Here is a 27,739-nt window from a genome sequence, read left to right as displayed (position 1 = left end):
AAAAAATAACAATAATGATGTGGCAAGCTCTAGAGAGGTCAATAAAAAATCAAAAGTTTCGGTTTTATATATATATATATATATATAGAATAGATGATATGATATGATATAGAGTGGTAATTTAACAGACACAAGCTCAAATTTATTGTGAATCTCTCAATCATCCCCTTTTTTTAACCTCTTCAAAAACATGAAATTTGATATATAATTATGAACGTTGATATGCATTTACGAATCATGTTTGTAAGTAAAAGTGTAAAACTATCCATCTCCCGTTAAAAAACAAAAATCAATAGGCAAGATTCTATCGGAAGGTCTAAATTAGAGGTTTTATTTTATTTTATTTTATTTTTTAAATGTTGTAGTAAGATTTTATTAGAAGGTGCAAAGAAAGGATTTTTTTTTTTTTAGAGAATCCTTATAGAGACTCTTATTTTAAATTAATAATATATTCTCCTTATTATTATTTTTTTTTTCTTTTCCAACAATTTATGAGTATTATTTCAAACCCCAGCAACTTATGGTTAGATATACATCTTGAATAAATCTAATTCCTTTCGTGCTTGTATGTGATTTTTTTTTCCCTTTAACAAATATCAATATTGGACTTTAATGTGAGTGATTATTTGGTCTCTATAATTTCGTTTTGATCAATTAACCTCGTGTTACAGGTATACGACAAATCAAACAATGTCATCCATCAAATAAAAATAAAAAAACAAACAAACCATGTTTGAGCAATTGTGTTAAACCTAATTGATTTAATTATATGATGTGCACATGCACGGTTTATGCCACTTTAGCAATAATTGAAAAATGTTATTATTATCACATGAATAAATTATTTACAAGACAAAATTTAATTATAAAATTAGTTGTATCCTTAAACTACAACCTTACTCAATATCTTTTTATTGGAGGTGAAGTTTGACAAATCTATCATTAAATTACATCTTCTAGAAAATTAAAGATGATCAATAGTGTTATGTCATCAATAAATTGTTTAAATTGCAAGTTTTTATAGTTTAAAATTTTGCATAAAATATAAGTTTATAGATCATATAGTTAATAATATTTGATTGACAGAAAATTTGACATATGTATTAAAAGTGTAAAGAATATACAATTAAATGGTTAGATTTTTAAAATATGTAGTAATATTCATTTTATTAAGTAAGATTGTAGTCTTAGGCTATAACCAATTTTGTAACTGAACTTTGTCCTTATTTATATATGCTTTGACAATAATTACTAAAAGAATCACATTACATCACATGAATTATAAGAAGTACTAAAAGAATTATTTATACTTTAACAACAAGTTCTAAAAGAATTATAAGAAGAAGTATTAAAAGAATGTTAATTTGCTAAAATCAATAATTTAGAGACTGAAGAATGTCTGCTTTAGGTTGTTTTCTTACTGGGAGAAGCAAGATTTGTTTGGTTCAATGGGCCTAAAATTATTAAGTCATTGTCGATGTGTTATTTTAAATCAGTTGTCATTGTCAAAAACTTTATAGCTCAACTAGCACATTTTGATATTTCAACAAAGACCTCAAATCTCTCTCCCTCGTTATAACTATCAAATTATTAAAAAAATTAGTTGACCCTTTATTATTAGACCAATTGGTCATATTGTAGAGTGATTCTTGGTGATGTATGATCTCATCACCTCCCCTTCTTCGTCCATTCCAAACATACCATCTAAAATTTGATTTAATTTATTTGATTGTTTGATTATTTCTAAAAGTTTGATTTAATTTATTTGATTATTAGACCAAAGGAAATTACATATTATGGAATCAATTGGTTTTTATATGCATTGATTGTTTATATATATATATATATATATATACAGCATTGATATATAGTTATTAAAGATAAAGGGTTGTTTCTCATGATTTCTCATTTCAATTACACCACTACGCACCCTTGGCGCGATAGTCGCTACATAAGTAAAAGTGCTTATGAAGTGTGGAGGGCCAAGAGTCTGGATTCAAGTCTCCAGAAAGAAGATTCACACACATATATACTTAGATTAAGCCAAAGTAGAATTCTATCTTGTATAAAAAATAATAATAATAATAATAATAATAATAAAATAATTAGATTAAAGTGCAAAACTAACCCTCTAAGTTTCTTCAAAATTCATTTCAGTCTTCTAACTTTACTTTTGTTCATTTCAGTTATCTAAGTTTCAAGTTTATTCAATTAAGGTCTAGCAAGTCGCCAAAGGAGGTACACGTGTGAAACATGCAGAGGAGCTGAAGAGTCACGCCAACTGGAGCACTACAGGAAAAAACTTCCAGTCTGGCCAGGTAGTTAGCTCACGACTCAGTCAAGTCGTGAGGTCAAGTCATCAAACCACTCTGTTTGGGAAAAGCTGACCTTTCGCATTCCAAACACACACCAGTATAAATAACCCTTATACCCACGATTGTAGAGAGTTTTCAGAGAGAATTTTGAGATAGAAACCTTTGAAAAAAACAAGATTAACTCATCCACAATCTTTATCCTTTGATTCTCTAAATTCCTCTACTCTCACCCTCTCCATTGTTACATCCTTGAAAGGTATATTTAGCCAAATCATTTTCTCACCATACCCATATCTGTGAGAAGGTTATTTGGTACTTGGGAAGCAGTTAGGAAGAGACCAATTAATATTTGTTGATACTATAGGCTATAACGGAATCTGGTAAGCTAGAGAAGACAAAGGTTCGGCGTAATCTCGTTGGAGCAAGAAACTTGGAGGGCTTAGGTACACTGGGTAAATTAGGCTTGGAGGGTCTTCTGCTGTTCATGTATCCCAACTTCATTCTCTAGTGGATTATTGACTGCTTGGAGGGCGGTGGAGAGGTTTTATGCCGAAAACTTCGGTTTCCTCTTCGATAACACATTGTTGTGTTGTCTTTGTATTTGCATCTCTCTTCCCTTAATCTTTGCCATTTAATTTCTGCTATGGTTGTGATTTTATTTGGTTTAGATTGTTTTATCAATTCTGTTTTAGCTTATTTTCATATTTCGCACATACATTGTTTGATAATAAGATTGAATTGGTAATTTGTAATTTGAGGGTCTAAACATTCAAGGTGTTTTACACATTATTTGAACATTCAGGATCAGACCAATAGCCGCGTTTAAAACGTGGCTATAAGTGAAAGCTATAGCCGCATTTAAAACATGGCTATAGGACATGCTTTAGCCGCGTTTTCTAAATGTAGCTATAGAGGCCATTTATAGCTGTGTTTGAAACACGGCTATAGGTGACAACTATAGCCATGCTTTTTAAATGTGGCTATATCTGTCACCTATAGCCGCGTTTTTAAACGCGGCCATAACCCCCTAAATATTTTTTGAATTTGTCTATAGCCGCGTTTGCGGCTATAGTTTTTTTTTTTTTTTTTAGGCCAAATGGCAAATGCATTTACAAACGCTACTATAAAAAACCTGTCACACACACAATTCCAACTTATTATTCCTGCAAAATTCCGGCTTGTTGCATGCAACAAAATAACAAGCCGAAATTTCAAAGGAATATCAAGTTGGAATTTTCTCAAACTTGTCACAATTTCAATCAATCTTTAAGGAATACGGGAAAATTATCAATCTTTAAGGAATATGCAATTCAATACAGCAAGAAAATGAAGGAAAGTTTAGGGTCCATTTGACACAAAAAAGATGCAGTAAGCATCAACACATGAATCAGAGGTGAGAGCTTGATGAGAAGGATAAGAGACAGGTAAGAGTCTGAGAGAGTTTTGTCTTTGATAAAGAGAGAATGAGTGTGAAACAATAGAGGGGTGAGATCAGGCTTTGAGAGATGGAGGTTGATGTGCTATTGGAAAGGCTAGGGTTGAAAATTTTTAGTTTAGTATTTATACAAAGCCTAAAGCCGCGTTTTTAACCTGCGACTATAGGCAAAATCTAAAGCCGCGTTTAAGAAATGCAGCACCATCCCAAACTAAAGCCGCATTTTAAACACACGGCTTCAGACCAAATTTAAAGCCGCATTTTAAACACGCGGCTTCAAACCATATTTAAAGCCGCATCTATAAAAAACAGCTTTTGGCTAGCTAGAGTCGTATTTTATAAACGTAGCCATAGTTAAGATTAAATAAAAAATAAAAAATTGTTTGTCAAAAAAAAAAAGGAAATAGCCGCATCTATAAAACGCAGCTTTTGGCTAGCTAGAGTCGTATTTTATAAACGTAGCCATAGTTAAGATTAAAAATAAATAAAAAATTGTTTGCCAAAAAAAAAATGAAATAGGAAGGTCCTATAGCCGCGTGTTTTAAATGCGGCCATAGCTCCACCCCCAAAAATGCGGCTATAGCTCAAGAAAACACAGCTTTAGACGCGTTCTATGCCCACATGTTTAAAAACGCGGCTTTAGTCCTTCTGTGGCCGTGTTTTTACAAACTCGGACTAAAAAAATGCAGCCTAAGAGCCGCGTGTTTTGTAGTGGGTCTAAATAAGAGGTTTTATTTTATTTTATTAATGTTGTAGTAAGATTTTATTAGAAGGTGCAAAGAAAGGGTGTTTTTAGAGAATCCTTATGGCGACTCTTATTTTAAATGAAAAATATATTCTCCTTATAATTTTTTTCTTTTCCAACAATTTATAAGTATCATTTCAAACCCAGCAACTTATGGTTAGATATACATCTTGAATAAATCTAATTCCTTTAGTGTGTGTATATGCGGGTTTTTTTTTTTTTTTTTTTTTTGCCCTTTGACATATATCACTATTGGACTTTAATGCGAGTCTCTAAAATTTTGATTTGATCAATTAACCTCATGTAATTGTACAACAGGTTTACGAAAAATCAAACCATGTGTGAGCGTGCATTTGTGTTAAACTTAATTGATTTAATTATATGATGATATGCACATGGTTTGTGCCACTTTAGCAGTAATTTTAAAATGTCATTATTATCACGTGAGTAAATTATTTATATATGTTTTAACAAGAATTACTGAAAGAATCACATCTCATCGCATGAATAAATTATTTATGTTTTAACAAGAAGTACTAAAAGAATGTTTGCTTTGTCACAAACCTAATGTCTGATAAGTTAACCTCTTTTTTTTTTTTCTTTTTTTTTTTGAGAGTCAAAAGTCCAATAAGTTAACTATTAAAATTAAAAGTTTAGGGGCAAAAGAATGTTTTCTTTAGGTTCTTTTCTTTCTTATAGGGAGAAGGAAGATTTGTTTGGCTCAATGGGTCCCAAAATTATTAACTTGTTGTCGATGTGTTATTTTAAGATTTCTAAAAAATTGATTTAATTTATTTGATTATTTGACAAAAGGAAATTAATATTATGGTATCAACTGGTTTTTATTTGCATTGATAATTATTAAAGATAAAGGGCTGTTTCTCTTTCTTTCTTTCTTTTTAATGGAAAGGGTTGTTTTTCATGATTTCTCACTTCAATTATAAGTAATATTTTTATGGAAAAGATGTATCTTTTTTTAATATATAAACTTCATAATCTCTTTTTTTTGGAGGGGGGCCGGGGGAAGGGGATTTACTTCCATTATAATTTTAAACTTTTTGAAGAAATGGACAATTTGCTAGCTCAAATTGAAAATCCATTAAAAATAATAAAATTCTAATACAAGTTAAATATAATTTACTTAATTTTAAACTTTGCTATCAGATACTCTAACTAATATATATATATATATATATACCTTTTCTTTTCTTTTCTTTTTGAAAGTATTATCTAAACCGATTTAAATTCTTAGATAAAAATATTCTATCATTGCATGATATTAATTAATTTCATATTATGTCTTCTTCTTTTTTTAATTTACATTCATTTTGTTAAATGATCCACGGATCACACAAGCTAGTTATCTAAAAATTGTCTTTCCACATGGTAGAAAAATTAACAATTCACTCTCTCAACTTCAAATTTCAAATTATTTATTTATAAATGTAAGGATTGTGATAGAGTGATACTGAAAAAGAAGAAGCTGAAGTGTTAGGTTCTAAAGATTTAGGTTTAAATGTTTAGAATAATGTTTTTAGTATGTTGGCAAACCGAGAACAAAACATGTCTAGTCTAGGTCTCTAGGCAATGCTTAAAAGTAGTTGTTTCAAGGTTCAAGTCCAGCTTATTGCAGAAAAAGGAAATGTGGTTCTGCCTTGCTCGACTGATCGAGAATTAGGTTCGACCGATCGAAAATTGTAGGTCCAATTTTTCTGTAGAATTTTTAAACAGGCCCAAGCCCGCAAAAACGTTTTGGGTTTCATCTAAACTTCTCCACATATAAAAGGGAAACCCTAGCTACGTTTTTTAGATTTTTTTTAGAAAGACTTGTATGTTACTCTTTGTGAGATCTAAGAGGTTTTGTACCTTCTAATTACACAAGAATCTACCAGAGCAAAATCTACAATCAAGCATAGGTAGAACATAGTGCTGCATCAAGATCATTACTGATAATGATCTGAAACCTTTGAGTGGGATCTCAAAGTCACAAGCAAGGCGGCTTGTGTTGGTGTAAATCCAAGAAGAGATAGAGTCTGTAGATTCGGAGCTTGCACATGGTCATGTCAATAAGTTACTACTGGAGGTAGCAATAGATTTAAGGTTAAATCTGATTGTAAAAACTTCAATTCACTAATAGTAGATTTGTTTACCTTGAGAATATCCAGGTCAAATCATCTCCAAGTTTTTACCTTGAAACGATTCATTTCATCGGTTTTCCTAGCTCATCATATTGTGGTGTTATTTACTTTTCCGCATTTGTGCATGATATGATATTGCCTATTTAACCTAGATCTAAATAATAAACCTGAATAATCACTTGGTTAATACACTAGGTTAAACAATCTAGTTTAAGGGGTCTAAACGAATAAAGTGTCAATATTTATACTAGACGTACTACTCTATTGGCTAAGCAAAACAAAATTAACATATTGCACAACAATAGCAACGTTACTGACCTAGGACTTTCTATAAGACAATATATTGAGGTATTTTTTTGTAAAAAGAAAAAAAAAAAAAAAAAAAAAGACAAATCTACACAACCTTTAAGGCTTTAATTCTTGGTATAAATACAACAACACATGGAAGGAACGGACCTAGAGAAAGTAAATACAGGCAAAACGAGAGAGAGAGAGAACAAAACATCAACAAATCCAGCCAGTTGATTGACATTGAAAGATGGTTAGAATTGGAACTCATCACAGCCCAAGAATTCATTTTTTATATTGAGGTTTTGTTTGATATCATTTTCGTAAAACAGAATTTTTCTTTGACTTTTATCAGAACCATATCTTTGAATTAAGCTATTCAACCATAATAGTGGGACAGTATTTATTTTTTCCGAATTTTTCACTTTTTTTTTTTTTTTTTTTTTGGTGTGTTATCGATCTTTCTAGATATGCATAACCTCATCTTGTCCTCATTAACAGGATTTTTTTTTTTTTTTTTTTTTGATAGGAAAAAATATAAAAAATTTGGACCATTAATTTCGTTATTTGATGTAACTACCATATTAATCTTTCCTCAAAATCATGTCAACCACGCTGCGCTGCATGCCACCCAAATCCCCATTATTGGTAAATTAATGGTGTTGTCATCATCTTTCAGCTGTGGGAAAAAAGAATTATCCAACATAACATAAGTCCTTATCAAAACCAATTAAATTAAGAATTAGGGAAGCGTAAAGAGCTTTGGAACTTAATTGATACCTCATTAATGGTCTGGGTTCAAATCCCCATCTTCTTCATTGTTGTAACAATTGAATTTAAAAAAAAAAAAATTACTCCCTCCGTCCCACTTTTTATATCCTGTTTGAAAAGTCAAACTTTTTAAGGGAACATCATTTATTGTCCTGTCTACCTTTTAAAAATGTACAAGTTTCCAAAACCACCCTTAAAAAAATTTATCAAAAGATTGAATTAGTAAATTACTAGGGGTATAATAGGAACATTAGTAAATTAATGACTTTTATTTTTAGAAATAGAACAATATTTTGAGATATCTCAAAATGGAATAGAGGTAAAAAAAAAAAAGTGGGACGGTGAAAGTAATTAATTATGAAAGCAAATTATTGGTGTTTATGAAAGCTTTGTGTAAGATATATATTCCTATAGGATTATACTTCTGAAAGCAAATTATTGGTGTTTATGAAAGCTTGGTGTAAGATATATATTCCTATAGGATTATACTTCTGACTTCTGACCGAGCATATAGGTTTGAAAATTGATAGAAGCGGTCAGTACAAACTAGCAGACTTGAACAAAAGGAGCTTATAAGACCTAAACAAAAACGTGAATTTTGCACAAAATTGGAGAGAGAGAGAGAGAGAGAGAGAGGTCGGTACAATGTACAAAATACTTGACAAGTCAAAGAATAAGTACTTCTCTTAATTGAATTTTAAGTAAATTTGACATTTTTCCTCAAACTTTGATTTTTGTTTCAAGATCGTTTATATATTTCATTTTAGTCCCACACTTTGAAAATATTTTTAAAAGGTCGATGTCATCAACGGGTGAATAGAAACAAAATTCATGTAACTCTAGTCATTTAGATAACATGAAGTCAGGTGAGGAGCTAGGATTTTTTGTTTGGAGGGGCCAAATTGTGGTACTAATATATTAGTTAAGAATTAAGACAAACCATCATACACATGCGTAAATACACATACACATACACATATATAAACCTTAATATTTTTTTTGAGAAAAATAAACCTTGATATTTTGATACCAAAAGTATGTCATAATTTGTAAATATATAAAACTATCAACTTTGACATATGTATATTTGCTAGATAATATTTTTAGGAGAACTCATCATCTTTTAAACTTCAATGAGTATATAAAAGTTGTCTAGTTTAATATTAAACACATACAAAAAAAAAAAAAAAAAAAAAAAAAAAAAAAAAAAAGGAATTTGAGAAAACAAAAACTACCTTATAGGTATAACTACTAGGCCAAATTGAAAAAATTTATTGTTTTTTAAGAGTATCATTGGACTAACTTGAATATTTTTGGGGGAGGGGGGATAAAAGAGTTTTTTTTTTTTTTTTTTTTTTGGGAGGGGCCATGGCCCCCCAAGCTTAGTTGTAGCTCTGCGCCTGTGTGAAGCTTACAATATGCCAAGGAATCTGAAATTTAGAAAAGAGTTTTTTTAAAAAACAAAAGGAAAAAAAAAAAAAAAAAAAAACCCTAATAATTAACAAACGATGTGCACGTGCTACTCAAGTCAATAAACAAATTAGGAAGAAATCAAAAATCCATATGCTTTGCTTGACAAAACAAAATGGGACCTTTTGAGTTTTCACAAGGGGGAAAATTAGGAAATTAAAAATCAGTGGTTTGTTAGCCGAAATTAGGGAGTTGAGGTTGATTAGTGGTGACAAATCGAGAAGGGATTTTGCTCTTCCTTTAAATTTTGATATGGTGAAACATTGCAAATTGTTAGATTCATATTTTCTATGTAATTAGCTAATCTTTTAACAAAACGCAATTTACTTGTAATTAGGTAGATCTAAGTTGGATTTAATGTATCAAGAAGTATGTTGTTCAAACATATCAAGTGATATCATTAAAGACATGAAGTTTAATCCAAAAAATAAGTAAAGAAAAGTTGTTTCATTAAAGCTCAACACTAGCTGCTATCGAAGATTAATGTCGAAGCTCGACACAAGCTCGATCTATCGAGAATTACGACTTTAGATTTCTTAGATCTAAATTTTGGCCCATGATGACTTGAATAATTAAGGTTTCCCTTTTTACAACTTTAGTTATATATAAGGCCTATTTTAAAAGTCATCAAGTATAGAAACAAAAACCTAGAACTCATATACTCTGTATGAAACTACTATGTTTGTATGTCTTAGGGTTTTGTAACCAAGTGCTTCCTAATATTCATCATTTATGAAATGAAAAATTTTGCAACCATCAACAATCAATCAAGTTACTAGAGTTAGTCACGTATTGAGATCCATGCGAAGGAATTAGTCACATATTGGAGATTTGTGCATAGCAAAGAAGTCTACTATAAGATCAAGTTCAATTGCATATTGAAGTAAATGTTCAACTGTAGGTTGGTATTTTGGAATAGGCCAAGGTGATGATAAGATTCCTTATACTTGTAACTGCTTGATTTTTTTTATCAGTGGATTTTAGGGAGTAATAATCTTAAATTCACCTAGTGGGGTTTTTGTCTTGCGATAGGTTTTCCCATTTGTCAACAAACCACCGTATTAATTTATTTTCCACTGCTTTTTAGTTATTTGGTGATTTATTAGTGCCTCCACGATTTGCATGTGATTTGACCTAATTAATCAACTTGGGTAATCAAATTAATTAATCGAGGTCCATATATTTTAACCCAACACAAATCAAGAAGGAATTAGGGTTTTTTTTTTTTTTTTTTTTCAAAAAGTTGTTGGACCAAAAGTTTCGCGTTAAATAGCTCTTAAGGTTGATGTGTAAACTATATATATATATATATATATATAAAAGAACAAAATTAAACATTAATATTATGAAGAGAAAGATGGCAACAGAATTCATCAAGAAACTTTGCCAAAACCACAAAGTGTTTCTGCCTCTCCAATTGCTATACACTAGACAGGATTTTACACCCCACCCCCCCAAAAAACACAAAGATCACCTACCGTGGTGTTGAAGTGCTGATTTGAAACTAAGCAAAATCTTCAAGAAGCCTTGAAGTAGTCAAGAGATTAGTTTGGTTTTCGGCATATTGACTTGTGGCATCGAATAGCTATGAAGACACAATGCTAGAGACGACAGTGGAAAGCATGAGCAGGAAGCTTACATGTAGGGAATTAAAGGCTTGTAACTGAGTTGGTAACGCAACAATTTAATAGTTGTAAAATCCCAAATTTAGTTCTGTCTTTCCTCTATTAAACTCTTATATAAAAATCACAACCTTAACTTAATCAAACCAACTTCATAAAACCCAGTTAAGATAATCATTCATGCTTTCCCAAACAAATGAAAAGGAAAAAACACGAAGACAAAACCCCAGTAGTTGCTTTCAGATGACGATGATATAATATGAAGCCTAATTCAACAGGAATACTTTAACATCCACTTGTGCAAAATTATAGCTACCCCCACCAGAAGATAAGCTTTCAGCAAAGTAATTTGCAGTTTTTATATCTTGCTGAAAATGATCTAAATTGTTAGCACCGTGTTGACCACTATTTTTCATCATATGACTAAAAATTACATAACAAACTACCGCAGTAAGATGTCCATGCATTTTTTTTTTCCATAATTTAAGAAATAATAAAATTTAACCCCAAGAGATAGCATAATTAGTAGGGGTGTGTGAGAGAGAGAGAGCTCTCATTTGGGTGATGCATGGATCATCGCTCACCCTGTGTTATTTACCTTTGAAAACAACGAGTGAGTTTAATTATTAATTTATATAGTTAATAAGTGACTAAACTACAAACATGTTGGTTGGCCTACCGGTAAGGGCTGGGCCAAAATGCCTCAGGCATGAGTTCAAGTTCCCCTACTAACTGCACATTGCAGCTCCTATCGTCAAATTAGGCGGCCATATTTTAATATGACTCAATTTATAACCTATATTCTAACAATTTTACCAATCATTCTCATTTTTAATTGCCAGTGGGAAGGCAAGTGGAGCAATCGAAGGCTCAGCAGCGTGTGATTCCTAGCCACAAACATTGAAAGGGAACCTTCATGGTAGTTTTATAGTTTTACTACAAGAAATATGGGCTTATACACATTGCCTCTCCTTGAATTGATGTTTCAATTAATTGCCAACCAAGACTGAATGTGACTTTCAACGAATTTAGTCTTTGTCGAGAAAAAAAAAACTGAGGAAAAAACAATCAAGAACAGTACCAATTTCAGAATAAGATATTTGCAAATTAAAATTTTACTTTTGATTGTTTTTATTCTTGGGGGCAGAGCTTGGTCCAAGTCTGGGTGAAAATATTCAGAGAAAGTAATAATAATACCTGTTTCATAAAAATGTACTACTTTCCAAGACTTCATTCATACTTTCTTCTTTCTTTTGCTTGAAGACTTCATTTATACTATTGTCAAAGAAAAAAAGGGTAATTGATGTGTTTGTCTCTTTCCCTAACATCATTATAGCTAGAGTTCAACTGAAATGGCCTAAACCGCGTTTTACAATTAATGCTCGTTACCATATTGGACCAGTCTTCCTGGTACACTGCTTATGGATGATTTTTTTAATTTTTATTTTTTCCCTGCTGTTTGCTTACCCATGATATTTTTTTTTATCCATAAGTAAAAGATTATGATTTATAGGAAACACTTATCGACATCTACAATTCAATTTTATTCTATAAAATTAAACTAATCAAATGTCTATAATAGTTCGTGTGTTGAAAATGAAAGATAACATGTTGGCATGGAAATTAATTTAAAGTTGTCACTTGTCAATCCAGTTTGCCTGCGTAAAATATCTCCACCTAAATTCACTTGGATGAGCAAAGACATGACCCACAACATGGGGTCCAAATCCGATAGACTCTGTACATCTAAAAGAATATAATTAAATACATTTTGTAGAGGTTTTATCTTTCTAGTTTTGGTACCTTTGTTGAGATTTGATTTGATGGGCGGTGACCGGCAGTCCCTGTTATGTGAAATAAAAAACCTCTATCGCACTATGCTAATAAAAAAAAATCATAAGGGTTTAAATTCAATGAATAACCCTTCTCTCTCTCTCTCTCTCTCTCTCTCTCTCTCTCTCTCTCTCTCTCTATATATATATATATATATATATATAGTTGTAGGGTCGCAATTCAGGGCCTAGGCCCAACAGGTATGGAATTCTGGCCCAAGGAGCTCAAAACAATGAATTTATAGAGAGTGGGCTACCGAACTAGGCCTTAACGAAATGTATATTAGTTAATATTGGGTCATACAACAATTGAAAATAAGAAAATCTCTTTCATGTCCATTTGATATACGGTCCGAGGAGATGTGGAGGATGCATCTCTATCCCTGCTCAAAGGCTATGGTTCTCACCCTATTCTTCTATTCTAAGTTCCTGTTTTTTCCTCTCCTTCTTCATGGGGACTCTCCTCTCTTATATAGCCCCCTTGAAGTCATCAGGGTCTTACATTTGTTGATCATCTGAACCTTCACTTGAGTGCCCGTCCCATCGGACATCTCCCCCATCTTTCTGTGAGTTGTGGTAGCCAAAGCAACACTGTTCACAAGTCCTCTCCACATTAATGCGGCTAGAAAAGTAGTTGTCATGCATTTAATGTGACAGTTGTAGCCTCTCCCTTAGCATCCTACACTTTCTTCCCTCTTACGGGCTTGTGGGACTCATCCTTGTTACTAATGCTCGTACGAGTGGATCTTTATAACAGGCAAAGTGCATGTTTGAGCCATATTTGGTATGTCCGAGGAGACATTTCTCCTCGGACCGCCTTTTAAATATTTTTGGGCCCATAAGAATTGGGCCGGGAGCCCTTTTGGCACCCACACCTTCTCCTCGGACGTGGTCGAACTTTTATATGTGACCCAAGGCCCATTATATGATCTTGGGCCTTTGCCCCTACAATAGCATTTGTTAATTAACTAATTTATGAAAATTTTGACACCACTTTTTGACATCCGTTAATTTAAATATAAAAAGTTATTAAAAATAATTAATTTAAATATTTCTTAAACCAATGTCCTTAAAACATCCGTTAACTTTTCTCATTTATATTAGGAATCAAAGGTTTTGGTATGTCAAATTTTTCTATCCACCATTTGTTGTATGTCTTGACCTTGCTATTGTATGTCTTAAGTCTTAACTTTCACTCCCAAGCTCTCTCTTTTCTCTCCCAAGGATCCACCCCCTCTTCTCCGTTGTGTTCCAAGGAATTTCATATCCTAAATATAGTCCATATGTGCAAACATGCGAGTTTACTTTTTTTTTCTTTTTTTTCTTTTTTATAATAAATCAAGACTACATGGAATTACAAGTGACATCAAAATGATTATTTTTACATCCATCGATAAGGACTGTTTGGATACAATAATAAAATATTAGGAACCAAACTAACACAATTGAAACGTTATGAATTATTTTAAAACATTAGGACAAAGAATAGGGACCAAAAATAATAATTAAACATAAAATTAATTAAAGGGCATGATATGTTAGCATTTAATTCTAGGCTTAATTTAACTTTTGTCATAAATTGAATCATCAACATTATCGCTAAATGTGTTTGGGTGACCATGACTCTGCATCAATCAAAGTATCTCAGCTCAGGTTTAGTATATTTATTTTTTGCTAACAATAATTGGGAGGGAATTTGAGCCCAGATTTTTTTTTTTTTTTCAAAAGAATTGGACAATATTATTAAACTAGAAGACTCTTGGCATATCTTGGGTCTAGTAATCAACTTTATAAAATTAAATAATAATAAAATTGATGTATTTTTTTTATTGGTAAGTTAACCCATAGGTTGTAGGCTGGTTGCTGCTGCTGCTTTTTTTTTTTTTTTTTGGGGTATGACTTGAGGGATCCACTCTTGGGTGTCATGACTTGTTTTTTCACAATTAACCATATAAAAGAATTAACCAACCAAGTAAAAGGAAAAAATTATCAATTAAGTACAGAGTCAGAGAGATTATGAAGCGTTTGATAATGTTGTAATATTGTTTGTATTTTTTAGAAATACGATAAGTGAAAAAGTATGTAAAAATACGTGTAATATTGTTTAAACACTAAAAACCGTTGTTTAAAATACCTTACCAAACACCCCTAAAATACCTTAATTCAAAATACATTCTTCAAAATACTCGTTACCCACTTTTACCCTCCTGCTGTTCAGTTCTGTTCACACTTTTATGTACCACAATTGACTCCACAAAGAAACTAAGCCACAAAATAATAGATAAATAATGTCAAAAACGTAAAGCTACATTTTTATTTTTTTATGTAAAAACACCTCTTCCAGAGCACCTGACAGTTAACTCTTGGTTTGAAAAACCAACACAAAAAAAAAAAAAAAAAAAAAAAAAAAAAAAAAAAAAAAAAAAAAAAACAGTTAACACTTAACACTTCAATATATCTCACTGTTTTTTTAATTTCTCTCTTCATTCTAATTGATAATTTTAAAATCCAACCCTTTAGTACTTTCTATCTGTATTTTTTTCCCTTTTTTTTTTTTTACCAATATCTGTATTTATTATTCTCATCCTCTTTGTAGTCCTTATTCTTCTTCTTCTTTTCTGTTCATACTTTTTTTCCCTCCTGGTTTTTTTTTAAAAAAAAAAAATTAATCTTGAACTTGCTGCATTATTATATTATTTTCATTGATGATGAAACTCCTCTAAATGCCATAGAATAAGTAAATTGTAGCTGTTTACAAGTCATCCATTTTGATCCAATCTTCTGTTAATAAATAGGGCGAAAAAACCTATCTTAAGCTCATGAAACACAGGCAAGAGACTACCCCAGATAATGCATAAATGTATATATTTTTTTAGAGACCATAATCTGATTATATTAAGAAGAATTGTATTAGCAGTTAGCACAAGTTGGGTCTAATTAAATATTATATCAGCACAGTTCGTACTTTGTACACAATACACAAATACTAACACAAATAACCTGCGAGCAAGTGGCATATTTATACATGGGAAGGATTATAAAGAGATGCTACATCTACAACATTCTTACAACATTTTTACAACAAATCACAGGTGATTAGTTGTTATTGGTTCAAATTTAAAACTAACACTAAAATTACTTTTTTGCTCTAACAATAACAACCAGTAACAACCTGTCACTTAGGATTTGTTGTAAAAATGTTATATACATACCATTTCTCATATATATATATATATATATATATATATATATATATATATTGATGGGTGGAAAGGATTATATTATATATAAAATACTTGACGTGATATTATAAGTTTGTCTTTATTATTTAAACAAAAATGTGAATTATAAACCTGAATTATAGAGCTATGTTAGTAATTATCATGTCAACTTGCATACAAAACCCTAAACAGATAATCTTAATCTTTATTTTATACATGTTATTAATTTATATATGGAAATGTCCTCCAATTCGAGACCGCTGATACTGTTGACCTAGCCGGACAGAACAGCTAAATTCAACGATGATATCAATATCACCTGGATCTTAATTCACGGTGGCGATTTGATTTTTGTGTTTTGACCATTGAGGTGGACATGCTGTAAGGTGACGATTATAATTATATTTATATAATTGAAGAAAATTCTTCTCATGGAATATTAACAATAGGATATTCCTCTAAGAGCAGGATATCCACCAAACTCCAAAATAAATTATGAAAAATTTAGGCCATCAGCATTGAGCTTCCTCACATGGTGTTTATACATACATACATATATATATATATATATATATATATATATATTAATCACATAGTTAAGATCAACTCTAATTTCATCATGGTAAAAAAATAAAAGCATGAACTCTATATGTCATGTCACAAATGTAACCACATAAATTCGTATTCTTATTTTGTAAAAGGACACGTTATATGTTTATATTGTACTATCAAATATGAATATATATAAACTCTAGTCTAAGAAAAAATATATTATTTTTGTTAGATAAAAATGTGTATCATGTACTCATGTTTTCACATTAGTATTACAATTGCATTACCTTGAATGACACTCGTGGAAATTACGGTAATGAAAAATACGAATACGACTGAAGTATGGTATAGTCTTTCCGTACTAAAGTTGGTGTGGATATAATTAGGTAGCCAAACGCTGTAATTAACACATTGGTGCTATCATGACATTTGGAAGAAAGCAACCAATGGGTGTACAAGTGTACAACAAAGAAACGAAGAAGTTGTGAAAAGTAAGTTGCTCTCTGTTTGAGATTGTGACTTTACATATACAGAGAGAGAGAGAGACAGAGAGAGATCATATTCTTTTTATCCCAAATTATATGTCCTTAATTTGAAGGAGATTACCTTTTCTTTCTCTCAAAAAAAAAAATTTGAAGGAGAACAATTATTAATAGATCGATAAATGAAGATTGTGTTGAATTTCATTTAATTTATATTAGAAATTTTATGAATATTGTTATCCTGAGAGAAAGAATGGTACAGGAAATTCAAAAGTAAAAACTACTTTTTCTTCTTCTTTTAATCAAAGTAGCTAGAGATGTACCTTGATATATATATCCCAATCAGAAAAATAAAATATTTAAGAACAAAAAGAAAAATAATATATATGAATAAATACAATGAATTTTTTTTTTTTTTTTTTGAGAGAAAGATGATAAATAAATACAATGGATTCAAACGCACATATCTAAACCTTGACTCATTAAGGGTTCAAATTATAAAGTTGGTAAATAGAATAAACAGAAAATCAATATATTTATGTCACTTAGATGACAATATAACAATAATTTTAACATAAAGAACACGAAATTTTGTTTTTTTAAAAAGTACTACTTGACTATCAAGTTCCAATTAAAAATGTTAAAGAGGTGCTAACCAGTTGAGTTACAGAACTCTCAACATTTTTATAATTATAATTAGACTTACTCTTTGATGTTGTTAAATATCGAGCTTTAACATTTTTGTTTCATCAAGAAAACTTGTGATATAAATTTAAATAATGTTTAATTGATATCGATAATATCATATCCACATATTAATAAGGTATAAATCTATTCATGAATTTCATCAACATAATTTTTATTTTTATTTTTATTTTTATAATGTACCTTAGCTGGAGATGGTAAATTATTGGGTAATTAGTAGTTAAACTTTTTTTATAGAAGAATTAGTAGTTATACTTTGGCTGACAATACACTATAGAGCATTTATAATTTTCTCTTAAAAATATGCACCAATATTTATGAATTTAAAATTTATTATTTTTAACTTCTTGACCTTAATATTGAGTTTTTTTATTTTTTAAGTTGGTGGTGCTAACTATAAAAAGAGGATATTATAGGATATTTAAAAAAGTAAACATAAAAGAGGAAATTATAGGGTATTTGAAAAGTGAGGATTAGCATTTTCTATATACTTTGGTAATTTTGGCAATTGCGTAAGACCCCTAAGAAAGAAAACTCTTATAACATAAAATTTTCTGTTTAACAATTTAATTAAAGTAAAACATATCTTCATAGTTGACAGTTGCATTTACATTTTCTTTTTGGAAAGTGATCATATATAGCTAAAAATTGAATAAACCTATATAGAATTTCTCTCTTATCCCATTAAAATTAAAATAGGCTTTCATCATTTTCCCAAATAAAGAAAATAGGATTTCAAATATTTTCTTCCCCCCCCCCCCCCCATCCCATCTCTTTGAAAATAACTCGTGCAACTTGCCACTGTCAAACCACATATTCTCTCTAGTCTTTCTCTCTAAAATTATATCTTGATAATCAATCACCATCAAGTCACTATTTTTCTCTCATCCTTAAACTTATTTAGTTATTCTTATTCAGTTATTCTATTATTAATATGATTTTAAGTAAATTAATTTGTGCTTGTGATGGTTGACGTCATGGTTGTCAAAATACCGATCTAAATCTTACGATCTTACAATTTTACAATCCCATCTACCCAAAATAATCTAGATTTTTCAAGAATCTTTGCGATTGTTTAGAATCGATAGAATCGTACAATTCTGACGATCCCAAATAATCTTGATTTCTTGTAATCTTTTTTAACTTGACAAAAAACTCAGTTTGACCTAAATGAAAAATAACATTCCAATAGAATGTTACGTTTTAAGGTTTTTGGCTTCTTTAAATGATGCTTACAAATGAATGCAGTGATGTATGGTAATTACATCAAATTTATGCAAATTTTTGGTTTTTTATGATTGAATGTATAATCTATGTAATTATTTAACATACTAATGTGATTTTTTTTCACAAATAATATAGGATCTTATGATCCATGATCCAATCCTACAGTCCATGATCCTACCTACCTCCCACGATCTTACATAAGATCCCAATTTTGACAACCTTAATTGACATTATATATTGGGTGATTCTATTGTTATGTGAAAATACAATACCGTGTCTAATGAATCAAATTCTATTAATCTACACTTTGAAATTTTATTTTATTATACTCAAATAGAATTTTATATTTTAGTGAGGTTTCTTATTCTGATATTGATGATGTAGATTTATTTTAAGAATTAAAAGTTCTTATAAATAAAAGAAAATTGTAATCGACGTACTAAATTATAAACGTAGATTGTATTATTTTTCTAATGTATAAATCACTTACATAATTTTATTAAAAATACACGTTAGAGTTGCTTTTATAATGTTTTTCAAGATTAAAATCAATAAATCTTACTTAAAATCAAATGTCATAAAAACATAAAGATGATTAACCATATTATCAACAAAAAAGAAATGTAAACAAAACTTACGTACAAAAGTTTAATTACAAATTTTATATCTAAAAAAGCCAAAAAAATGTATTTAAAAAAATCTATAATTTGTAAATTTAAATAAAAGTTATTTAATAGATATCATATACGAAAATACCTCACATTATAAACTTCAAAATTCAAATCTGATCGTGGTCTTGAATCTTGATAAGTTTTTTATTTTTTTAACAATAGAATTTTAACTTGTGATTTATCTTTTTTGAAAATTTGTTGCCTTTTTTTTTATTTTAATTATTCGATAAGAAACTTTATTAGTTTGGCACTTCAACTAAACCGAACCACTCAGGACCCATTTGATACGTGTGTTTAAATAACAGTTTTTAGTTTTTTTGAAAATATATGTTGATAAAAAAAATGTATAAAAATAAGTATAATATTGTATTGAAAACATGTTATTGAAATGATGTACTAAATAGAAACTTAATCTCAATAAAAATAAGTTGATAGGTATTGTCCTTTTTGACATTTTTCACTCACCAATCACGCTAATCACTCTCATCAAAGTTATCATCATTTTGGTCCATTTGTCTTTTTATAGGAAGTGAGGTATAACGTAAAGCACGTGAGGACACCCTCATGCAAGTTGCACTCCAAATGGTGATTTACAATTTGGTTTGTAGGATCACATATGTAAAGTAGTGAGTTGTGAAGGGTGATGCCTATTCAAAGAAGCTTCTTCTTGAAGGAAGAGAACTAAAAAGCAAGGAAAGTAACGTGGTTTTAAAAGAAAGAGAGAACAGTTGGACTATGGACCCGCTATTGAATTGTTAATGTAACTTTGGAGAGTTGTTGTTTTATATTTTATTTGTGAAAGACAATCTCATTGTTGTGATGGTACAATCATTTTTTAGTTCAAGACAATCCAGGCTTTTGGCTCTCTCAAATCTCTCAATCACATATCTACTATACACATAACACACCTCACTGACCAACCCCACCAGCCCTCTTTTTTGTTCTTTTCAAAGTTTTGATTTTTCTCTTTGAGTTTGAGATTCATAGCATCTACCCCAGAAAATCTTGGTGAGAAGGATAGGGTTGAAACCCAAATCCAAGATCATATAGATTGGGTTTCAGGGAAAGGGGGAGTTTTTATTGGGTGAGATTGTTTTCAGTTATGCTCTAAAGAGGGTTGGATTTGGTTTGTGAGTGTTCTAGAGAGAGAGAATTGAATTGGGTGGTAGGGGTTTTTCGGTGTTCTTAGTACCTAAGTTGAGGAATTTGGAGACATTAAGAGTTGAATTTGGTCTGTTTGAGCTGTAGAGGGAGAAGGTTGAATTGGGTTGTTTGAGATTTTTGCTATTTCTATTATCAAGTTACTGAATTAAAGATTGGGTTTTTATTTATGGTTTTTTTGTTTTTAGAGAGAGAAAGCGTTACAAAGTTGTAGTTTACTGTTGGATTTTCAGTTTAGAGAGAGAGAAAGTTGAATTGGGTAATTTCAGATATTGCTTATTAAGTTCCATAATTGGAAAGAGAAAAAGTTGAATTGGGTTGTTCAATCTAGAAAAGAAAAGAAGTTTTCATAAGGTGGAAGAGTTCTACAGTAGTTACTAGCATGGCTATGGTGAGTCCTGTGTCTGCAATCACCCAAAGGACCCATACCATTAGAGTGCAAATGGCAAGTAGGCAAGAAATTGAAGGAGACTCAGTGGTGAGCAGAATTGAAGATATAATATATGTTGCAGTAGCAAAAGATGTGAAGGATAGTAAATCTACCTTGGTATGGACATTACAGAAATCAGGAGGGAAGAAAGTTTGCATCATTCATGTTCATCAGCCTGCACAGATGATACCCTTGAGTAAGTCTGCAGCATAAATATGCTTATTTTCATGCACACACAACACAAGTGTATGGTTTGCCTCCTCCTGAATGTTTTTGTAGAATTTGCAGGTAGTATAATGTTTTAAACTGGTTTTCAGATTGGGCCTTGAATTGAATTTTTTATGGGAGAGAAATTTTGGACCAAAAAAAAATTGGCCATAGCTGAGGAGGTTCTAAAATTTGGTTAACAATTTCTGAAAAATTGATCAATCTTAATTTTCTAGGAATTGTCTGTAATTTTAAACTCATAAACTGATGATTTGATTGAATTTGGCTAAATCTTTTATATGCATTTACTTAGTTGGATTTGAGTTTGATGATCATACTGTCTTGCAGTTTCCAGCATCTTTTTTAAGGGCTTTTAGCTCCTCTAGAACTTAATATATAGTATTTGTTTTTCTTGATTTTATAGTGGGAACAAAGTTTCCAGCAAGCTCAATGAAAGAACAGGAAGTCGAGGCGTACAGAGAAATTGAAAGGCAACTTATGCAGAAGACCCTTGATGAATATCTTCTTATCTGCCGCCGAATGGGGGTATAATATGTCTTCTGTCTCTTTCTGTCCAAATGTATTGGAAGGTTTTTGAATTGTTTTGCCTTTGTGAATAGTTTGTATTCTAAAATTGAATAACTTTATAAGTTCTTTCATGAATTGGGTAAGAAGACTGAAGCTAAATGTTTTGGATGACAGTTATTAGAATGGGTATACATGATAGGATATAAATATTAAAGTAGTGTTACCTAATAGTTCCTGAACCTCTTTAACAGCAGGATTCATGATCCTAATATCTTGGGGATCATATTGAAATGTTGGATTGAAGCAGTTGTTGCACTTTCTGGTTTGTATTGAATTTGGGAACATTTTAATGTAGGTACGGGCTGAGAAAGTAAATATAGAAATGGATAACATCGAAAAAGGAATAGTGGAACTCATCTGCAAGCATGGAATCAGGAAGCTTGTCATGGGAGCAGCTGCAGACAAACACTATTCAAGGTACAAACCACTTAGGAACTGTTTTGATGTGCTTAATCATGATGTTAATTTAGTTTTCTGTACATCCATTGTGGATCTCACAAGATAAAGCAATTGGGAAATTCTGATGGATGCGCTTTATTATTTTTGTTCATTCAGCGTACGGTGATGTTATGGGTCCCAACTGTATTTGCTTTCTGCAGAACATACCAGGGTGACTGAAAAGAGAATTTAAGTAGCCTATTCAAAATCATTTAAGCATATGAATAAATAATTAATAAACAGTATTGTCAGCAACAATCAGTACACCATGCAATTAGACATGCCTTTCTAGATATCCTTCTTTAAGGGGTTGACTTTGATTGTAGCCTCTGCCAACTACTTGTTAATATTCTTTTCAATGAAGTACTATTATTACTTTTGTTTCCAACTTGTGGAATTTAACACCTCCCCACCCCAAAAAAAAACTCAATAAGTACCATACTCTTTGGTATTCACCATTTTGTTTGATGATGTTAGTGAATTCAGCATATTGTTAGTTGTAAGTAATCTGAATCAAGGATCCTCTGATTTGAATCTTGCATGTACGCCTGTATAACTAGATTTTTACCTTACTGCCTGAAATTGCAGGAGAATGATGGACCTCAAGTCTAAGAAAGCCATTTACGTACGCCAACAAGCACCTGCATACTGTCACATTCAATTTGTCTGCAAGGGGAACCTTATCCACAACAGGTTTGCTCAAAATTTGTATTTACATTTGCAATGCTGATCTGTGCTGATATGTTGAGAAAATATGTGATTAGATGAAGAATGTATTCCCAGGGGAGCAGCTTTTATGTTTTTTTAATGACGTATGGGTTATATTTCTGCCTACAAAATGCTTGATCAGCTATTTATCAGGGACATTGCAAATTGCATACTTTAAACTGCTATAAAAGCTTTGCTTGTCAGTGGCTTTAAAATTTTGGATTGTCACTTGATTTTGATGATTTTTCTACAGAAGTGAACTAAACTCATCTAAGCCACTCCCAATATGATAACTAATACAAGTACCATGTCAAAACAGGGAAGGTAATTTACATGGAGCTGATGTCGAGGTTGCTTCTCCTTTGTTTCAAGTGAGTCCAAACAATGAAACTGGACAACCAAACCATTTGAGATCACAATCTGTTACAGTGGTGCCCACTACTCGGGTAGCACTCAGTAATCCAGCTCAAGATCTTTTCAGAAGAGTAAGGTCTGTCAATATTCAGACATTTGGTTTTTCCCCAATTAACACTGAAGGGCTTTCAGCTCCAGAAAGCAATTTGGATGCAGATGGGGATTCCTGTGAATCAGACAGGTTATCTGGAAGCAGTCCTCATCAGGGTTCGGATTACTCAAGCTTTTCTAGTGAGGTAGCTCCTGTTCCGTATGTGGGAACTGAGGGAAGTGAGAATGGATTAGAATTAAGTGAACTCCATCAGTATAAAGAGGATCTTCATCAGTCTTCCCCTCCCAGTGTACTGGTACGTGCTAACATTTTTGTAGGACATTCACATTAATGTTATGGATGGACCAAGTTTATGTTTTAAGTTGTAAGTTTGGATTTTGTAAGAAACATTTTACCTTTCTCTTTAGTCAAGCAAGTATATCATTGACCAAAATATAGGAATGGGTTTTAACTTTTAATGATTGACGGATTCTTGCAGGATGGAAGTATAGATGATACTTTTTATGACCAACTTGAACAAGCCATGGCGGAGGCCAGAAATGCAAAGCGAGAAGCATTTCAAGAGACTGTCAAGCGTGGGAAAGCTGAAAAGGATGCCATTGATTCCATACGGCGGGTATTTATCTTATATCCTTGGTACTTATTTATTACTATCCATTATGGAGCTGATTTTGTTTATGTGGATTGGGGGAAAACAAAAACAAAAAACCCTGAAATTCAGTTATATGTTACAGCCTCATAGGTACAAATTAACATATTAAAGAAAGGTGATGCTTACGTCCTATGGAGTGGAATTGTCAACATACTACGCACCTTGTACTGACTATCACATACCTTAAGTCCTTTAACCATATATAGGATAAGAAGACCAAGAAAAGTTAAGTGGGCTGAGTGTATGGACATTCCTCCCTATTAACATTGGTTCTTAATGATAAAGTTAGTTTGATCTTGTTTAAATGCTTCCATGATGGTCCAACTAAGAGGTGGAGCATATATAACACTATCTAGACCAATGTTTTTAGATTATGCAAAGGAATTGGGCGTCATTTTCAATTGTATTGAGTTGCTTATATGGATATCTCAGAGTGTAAACTTAAAAAATCTCATTATCCTATGCAAATTGCCAATTATGCAATTTACAGGCTAAAGCATCAGAAATCTTTTATTTTGAGGCATTGAAGCAAAGGAAAGAAATGGAGCAAGCACTAGCAAAAGAAAAGGAAGAACTTGAAAAGGTTAATAACCTGTGTTCCGAAGTCAAGGAAGAACTTGAAATTGCCCTTGATCAGAAATCATCAATGGAGAGGCAAATTGCAGAATCTGAGCAGATGGTAAAGGAGTTGGAGCAGAAGATTATCTCTGCTGTGGAACTCTTGCAAAATTATAAGAAAGAGAGAGATGAGTTGCAGACAGAGAGAGACATTGCACTTAAAGAAGCTGAGGAGCTGAGGAAGAAACAAGGAGAAGCCTCAAGCACACACATGCCTCAGTTCTTCTCTGAGTTTTCTTTCTCAGAACTTGACGAAGCAACTAGAAACTTCGATCCATCCCTGAAGATTGGAGAAGGGGGATATGGGAACATTTATAAAGGTGTCCTGCGTCACACCCAAGTGGCTATAAAAATGCTACACTCTCATAGCTTGCAAGGCCCATCAGAATTTCAGCAGGAGGTAAGATGGTTTGAATTCTGTGTATTTATTTTAGATGAATTAAATGTGTACATCATGTTTTTATTAGGATGATTGTATGTTTTGTTGTCTGGAAGAGTTGAAAATCTAAATCTTCACCATGAGTGTAACTGCTATTCCCAAGGCTATTAGTACATCAAATACTAGGAGTCTAGGACCCAAGTGGTATGTTCTTGTAATTTCATTTAATAAATTTGTTTGCTACATTATGAACTGGATAAATGGCTTAAGCAAATATTAATTTTATGGAGTGTAATCAATAGGTGTTGGCTCAAATGAAATTGTACCCGTTTAGATGAATGCATGTTATGAAGGTTTGTTGACCTAAATTATATTACTCTTAATTTGGTTTGGCTTCTCTCATCATTTTTTATTCCTCATCTTCATAAATTAATTAAGTGTACTTGAACATGTACCATTTTTTAGTCGAATACAATCTAAAATCATTCATTAGTTACTACTTTTGTAACGACTTGAGAAAAGCACTAGCCACATCTATGCTTACAACCCAAAAGGACGGGTCAGTTTACAATTTGGACTCTTCGTAATCACTCATAAACCCAATATTCACCTAGTAAACATCCAATGTAGGACTCAACACACACTCGAACAGTCCAGTCCAATCCAATTTTCACAATTTGATGCAGCATTAAACGATGTTTTGATAATGGCACAAAATTGTTTGTATATTTATAATATATAAAAATCTGAGCTTATTTAGAAAATAAGAATTGGATAGGAAGAAATTTGTTTACTCAATTTCCTTCTTCATTTTTTTTTTTTTTTGGCTAAATTCTGTAGTAGGTAATTTTTCTACAACTTCAAAAAAAAAAAAAAAAATGTAAATTAAATTGATTGCAAGTTTGGCGTTGTGTGACATTGGTTGGTTCTATTTCAGGTTGATGTATTGAGTAAGTTGAGGCATCCCAATCTAGTTACACTCATTGGAGCTTGCCCAGATGCTTGGGCTCTTATTTATGAGTACCTCCCAAATGGAAGCGTTGAAGATCGCCTCAGCTGCAAGGACAATAGTCCCCCATTATCATGGCAAATTCGAATACGCATTGCTGCAGAGTTGTGCTCCGCCCTCATCTTTCTTCATTCATGTAAACCAAACAGCATAATCCATGGAGACTTAAAACCGGCCAACATTCTCCTTGATGCTAACTTTGTTAGCAAACTTAGTGACTTTGGAATCTGTCGTTTATTATCTCAAGATGAAAGTTTAAACAACAACTCAACGCGGTATTGGAAAACTGACCCAAAGGGCACTTTTGCATATATGGATCCTGAGTTCCTTTCCACAGCAGAGCTTACTCCAAAGTCAGATGTTTATTCATTTGGAATTATATTATTACGATTGTTGACCGGTAGGTCAGCCTTGGGGATAACAAAGGAAGTTCAATATGCGTTAGATTCTGGAAATTTGAAAGTCCTTTTGGATCCTTTGGCTGGGGATTGGCCATTTGTGCAGGCAGAACAGTTGGCTCGTTTGGCATTGAGGTGTTGTGAGATTAACCGAAGGAGCCGGCCAGACCTTGGCTCAGACGTCTGGAGGGTGCTTGAACCAATGAGGGCTTCATGTGGAGGTTCATCTTCATTTCGGTTGGGTTCTGAAGAGCATTTCCAACCTCCTCCATATTTTATTTGCCCCATTTTCCACGTAGGTTCTTCTTTCCTAATATTTTCCAATATATCTTTTAGACTGAATTAACTTTTGTGACTGCATCCTCCTAAACCTTTAGTCTGTGAGAAATATAGCAATGACCTGAATGTTTTATCAAGGAAACTATTCATGCATGATCTTTATTTACTGGATTTTGTTGTCATATATTTTGCAAACTTGCAGGAAGTCATGCAAGATCCACATGTGGCAGCAGATGGTTTTACTTATGAAGCAGAGGCTTTGAGAGGATGGCTGGACAGTGGACATGATACTTCACCAATGACAAATGTGAAGCTTGAACACTGTAATCTTGTCCCCAACCATGCTCTTCGTTCTGCCATTCAAGAGTGGCTGCAACAGCATTGAAAAATCTAAAGTTTCCTTTCTTCTTGGTACTACATATTGTTCATACTTCTTTAAAAAAAAAATACTATTCCGTATTTCTTTCATTGGTTTTTTTTTTTTTTTTTTTTTTTTTTGGGGGGGTTGAATCTTGAGAGTTAGCAACCACGTAAAATCAATCCTGTTGTATATAAAATACAACTTTGTATTTGCAAAATGTTTTGATCTCATTGTATAGAAACAGTATCTCATATCACCTTTATATGAGGATAATATTATCTTTCATTTTGTAATAGTTTCTTACTAATACAGGCCAAGATCAGGAAAATATTGAAAAGATGTGGGGTTTGCCTCTGGCTTTTACATAGCTGAGATGGCCAAGATCTCTCTCTCTCTCTCTCTTTGCATTGTGCTTAGGACTAAGTTGCCAAGATCAAAATGCTTGAGTTGTTACAATATTTAGTGAGCCTGACTCTTTGATTGGGTAATATGATCAGGTAGCTAGCACAATCCTATTTTCATGTTTGTTCATATCTTGAATCCCTTCTCCAAACTTCAGTAGGTATTCTGA

General features: G+C 31.9%; 1 protein-coding gene across 2 annotated transcripts; it reads left to right on the top strand.

Annotated features, from left to right (window-relative positions):
- The first annotated feature begins 20,125 nt into the window (after positions 1–20,125).
- On the top strand, positions 20,126–27,507 carry LOC126696902 (U-box domain-containing protein 33-like). Of its 2 annotated transcripts, none has more exons than XM_050393653.1 (9): positions 20,126–21,261; positions 21,697–21,818; positions 22,156–22,277; positions 22,887–22,991; positions 23,326–23,767; positions 23,951–24,088; positions 24,645–25,142; positions 26,059–26,823; positions 27,010–27,507. In XM_050393653.1, exons 1-9 carry the CDS (start codon positions 21,018–21,020, stop codon positions 27,190–27,192), a joined length of 2,619 nt encoding a protein of 872 aa, XP_050249610.1. In that variant the 5' UTR covers positions 20,126–21,017; the 3' UTR covers positions 27,193–27,507. The 2 variants fall into 2 exon arrangements, with proteins under 2 accessions (XP_050249610.1, XP_050249609.1); XM_050393652.1 differs by having other exon boundaries at positions 20,128–21,261; positions 24,615–25,142.
- Positions 27,508–27,739: the final 232 nt, after the last annotated feature.

The sequence above is a fragment of the Quercus robur genome, chromosome 8 (genome assembly GCF_932294415.1).
Source record: "Quercus robur chromosome 8, dhQueRobu3.1, whole genome shotgun sequence".
Classification (NCBI taxonomy): domain Eukaryota; kingdom Viridiplantae; phylum Streptophyta; class Magnoliopsida; order Fagales; family Fagaceae; genus Quercus; species Quercus robur.
The sequence above is the reverse complement of the archived record's forward strand: the minus strand, read 5'-3'. Positions and strand labels throughout refer to the sequence as shown.

Coding starts and splice junctions, on each gene's coding strand:
- LOC126696902 (XM_050393652.1), top strand. CDS start 21,018: ATGGCTATGGTGAGTCCTGTGTCTGCAATCACCCAAAGGACCCATACC. Junction 22,278..22,886: donor GCAGACAAACACTATTCAAG/GTACAAACCACT, acceptor CTGAAATTGCAG/GAGAATGATGGACCTCAAGT. Junction 26,824..27,009: donor TTATTTGCCCCATTTTCCAC/GTAGGTTCTTCT, acceptor GCAAACTTGCAG/GAAGTCATGCAAGATCCACA.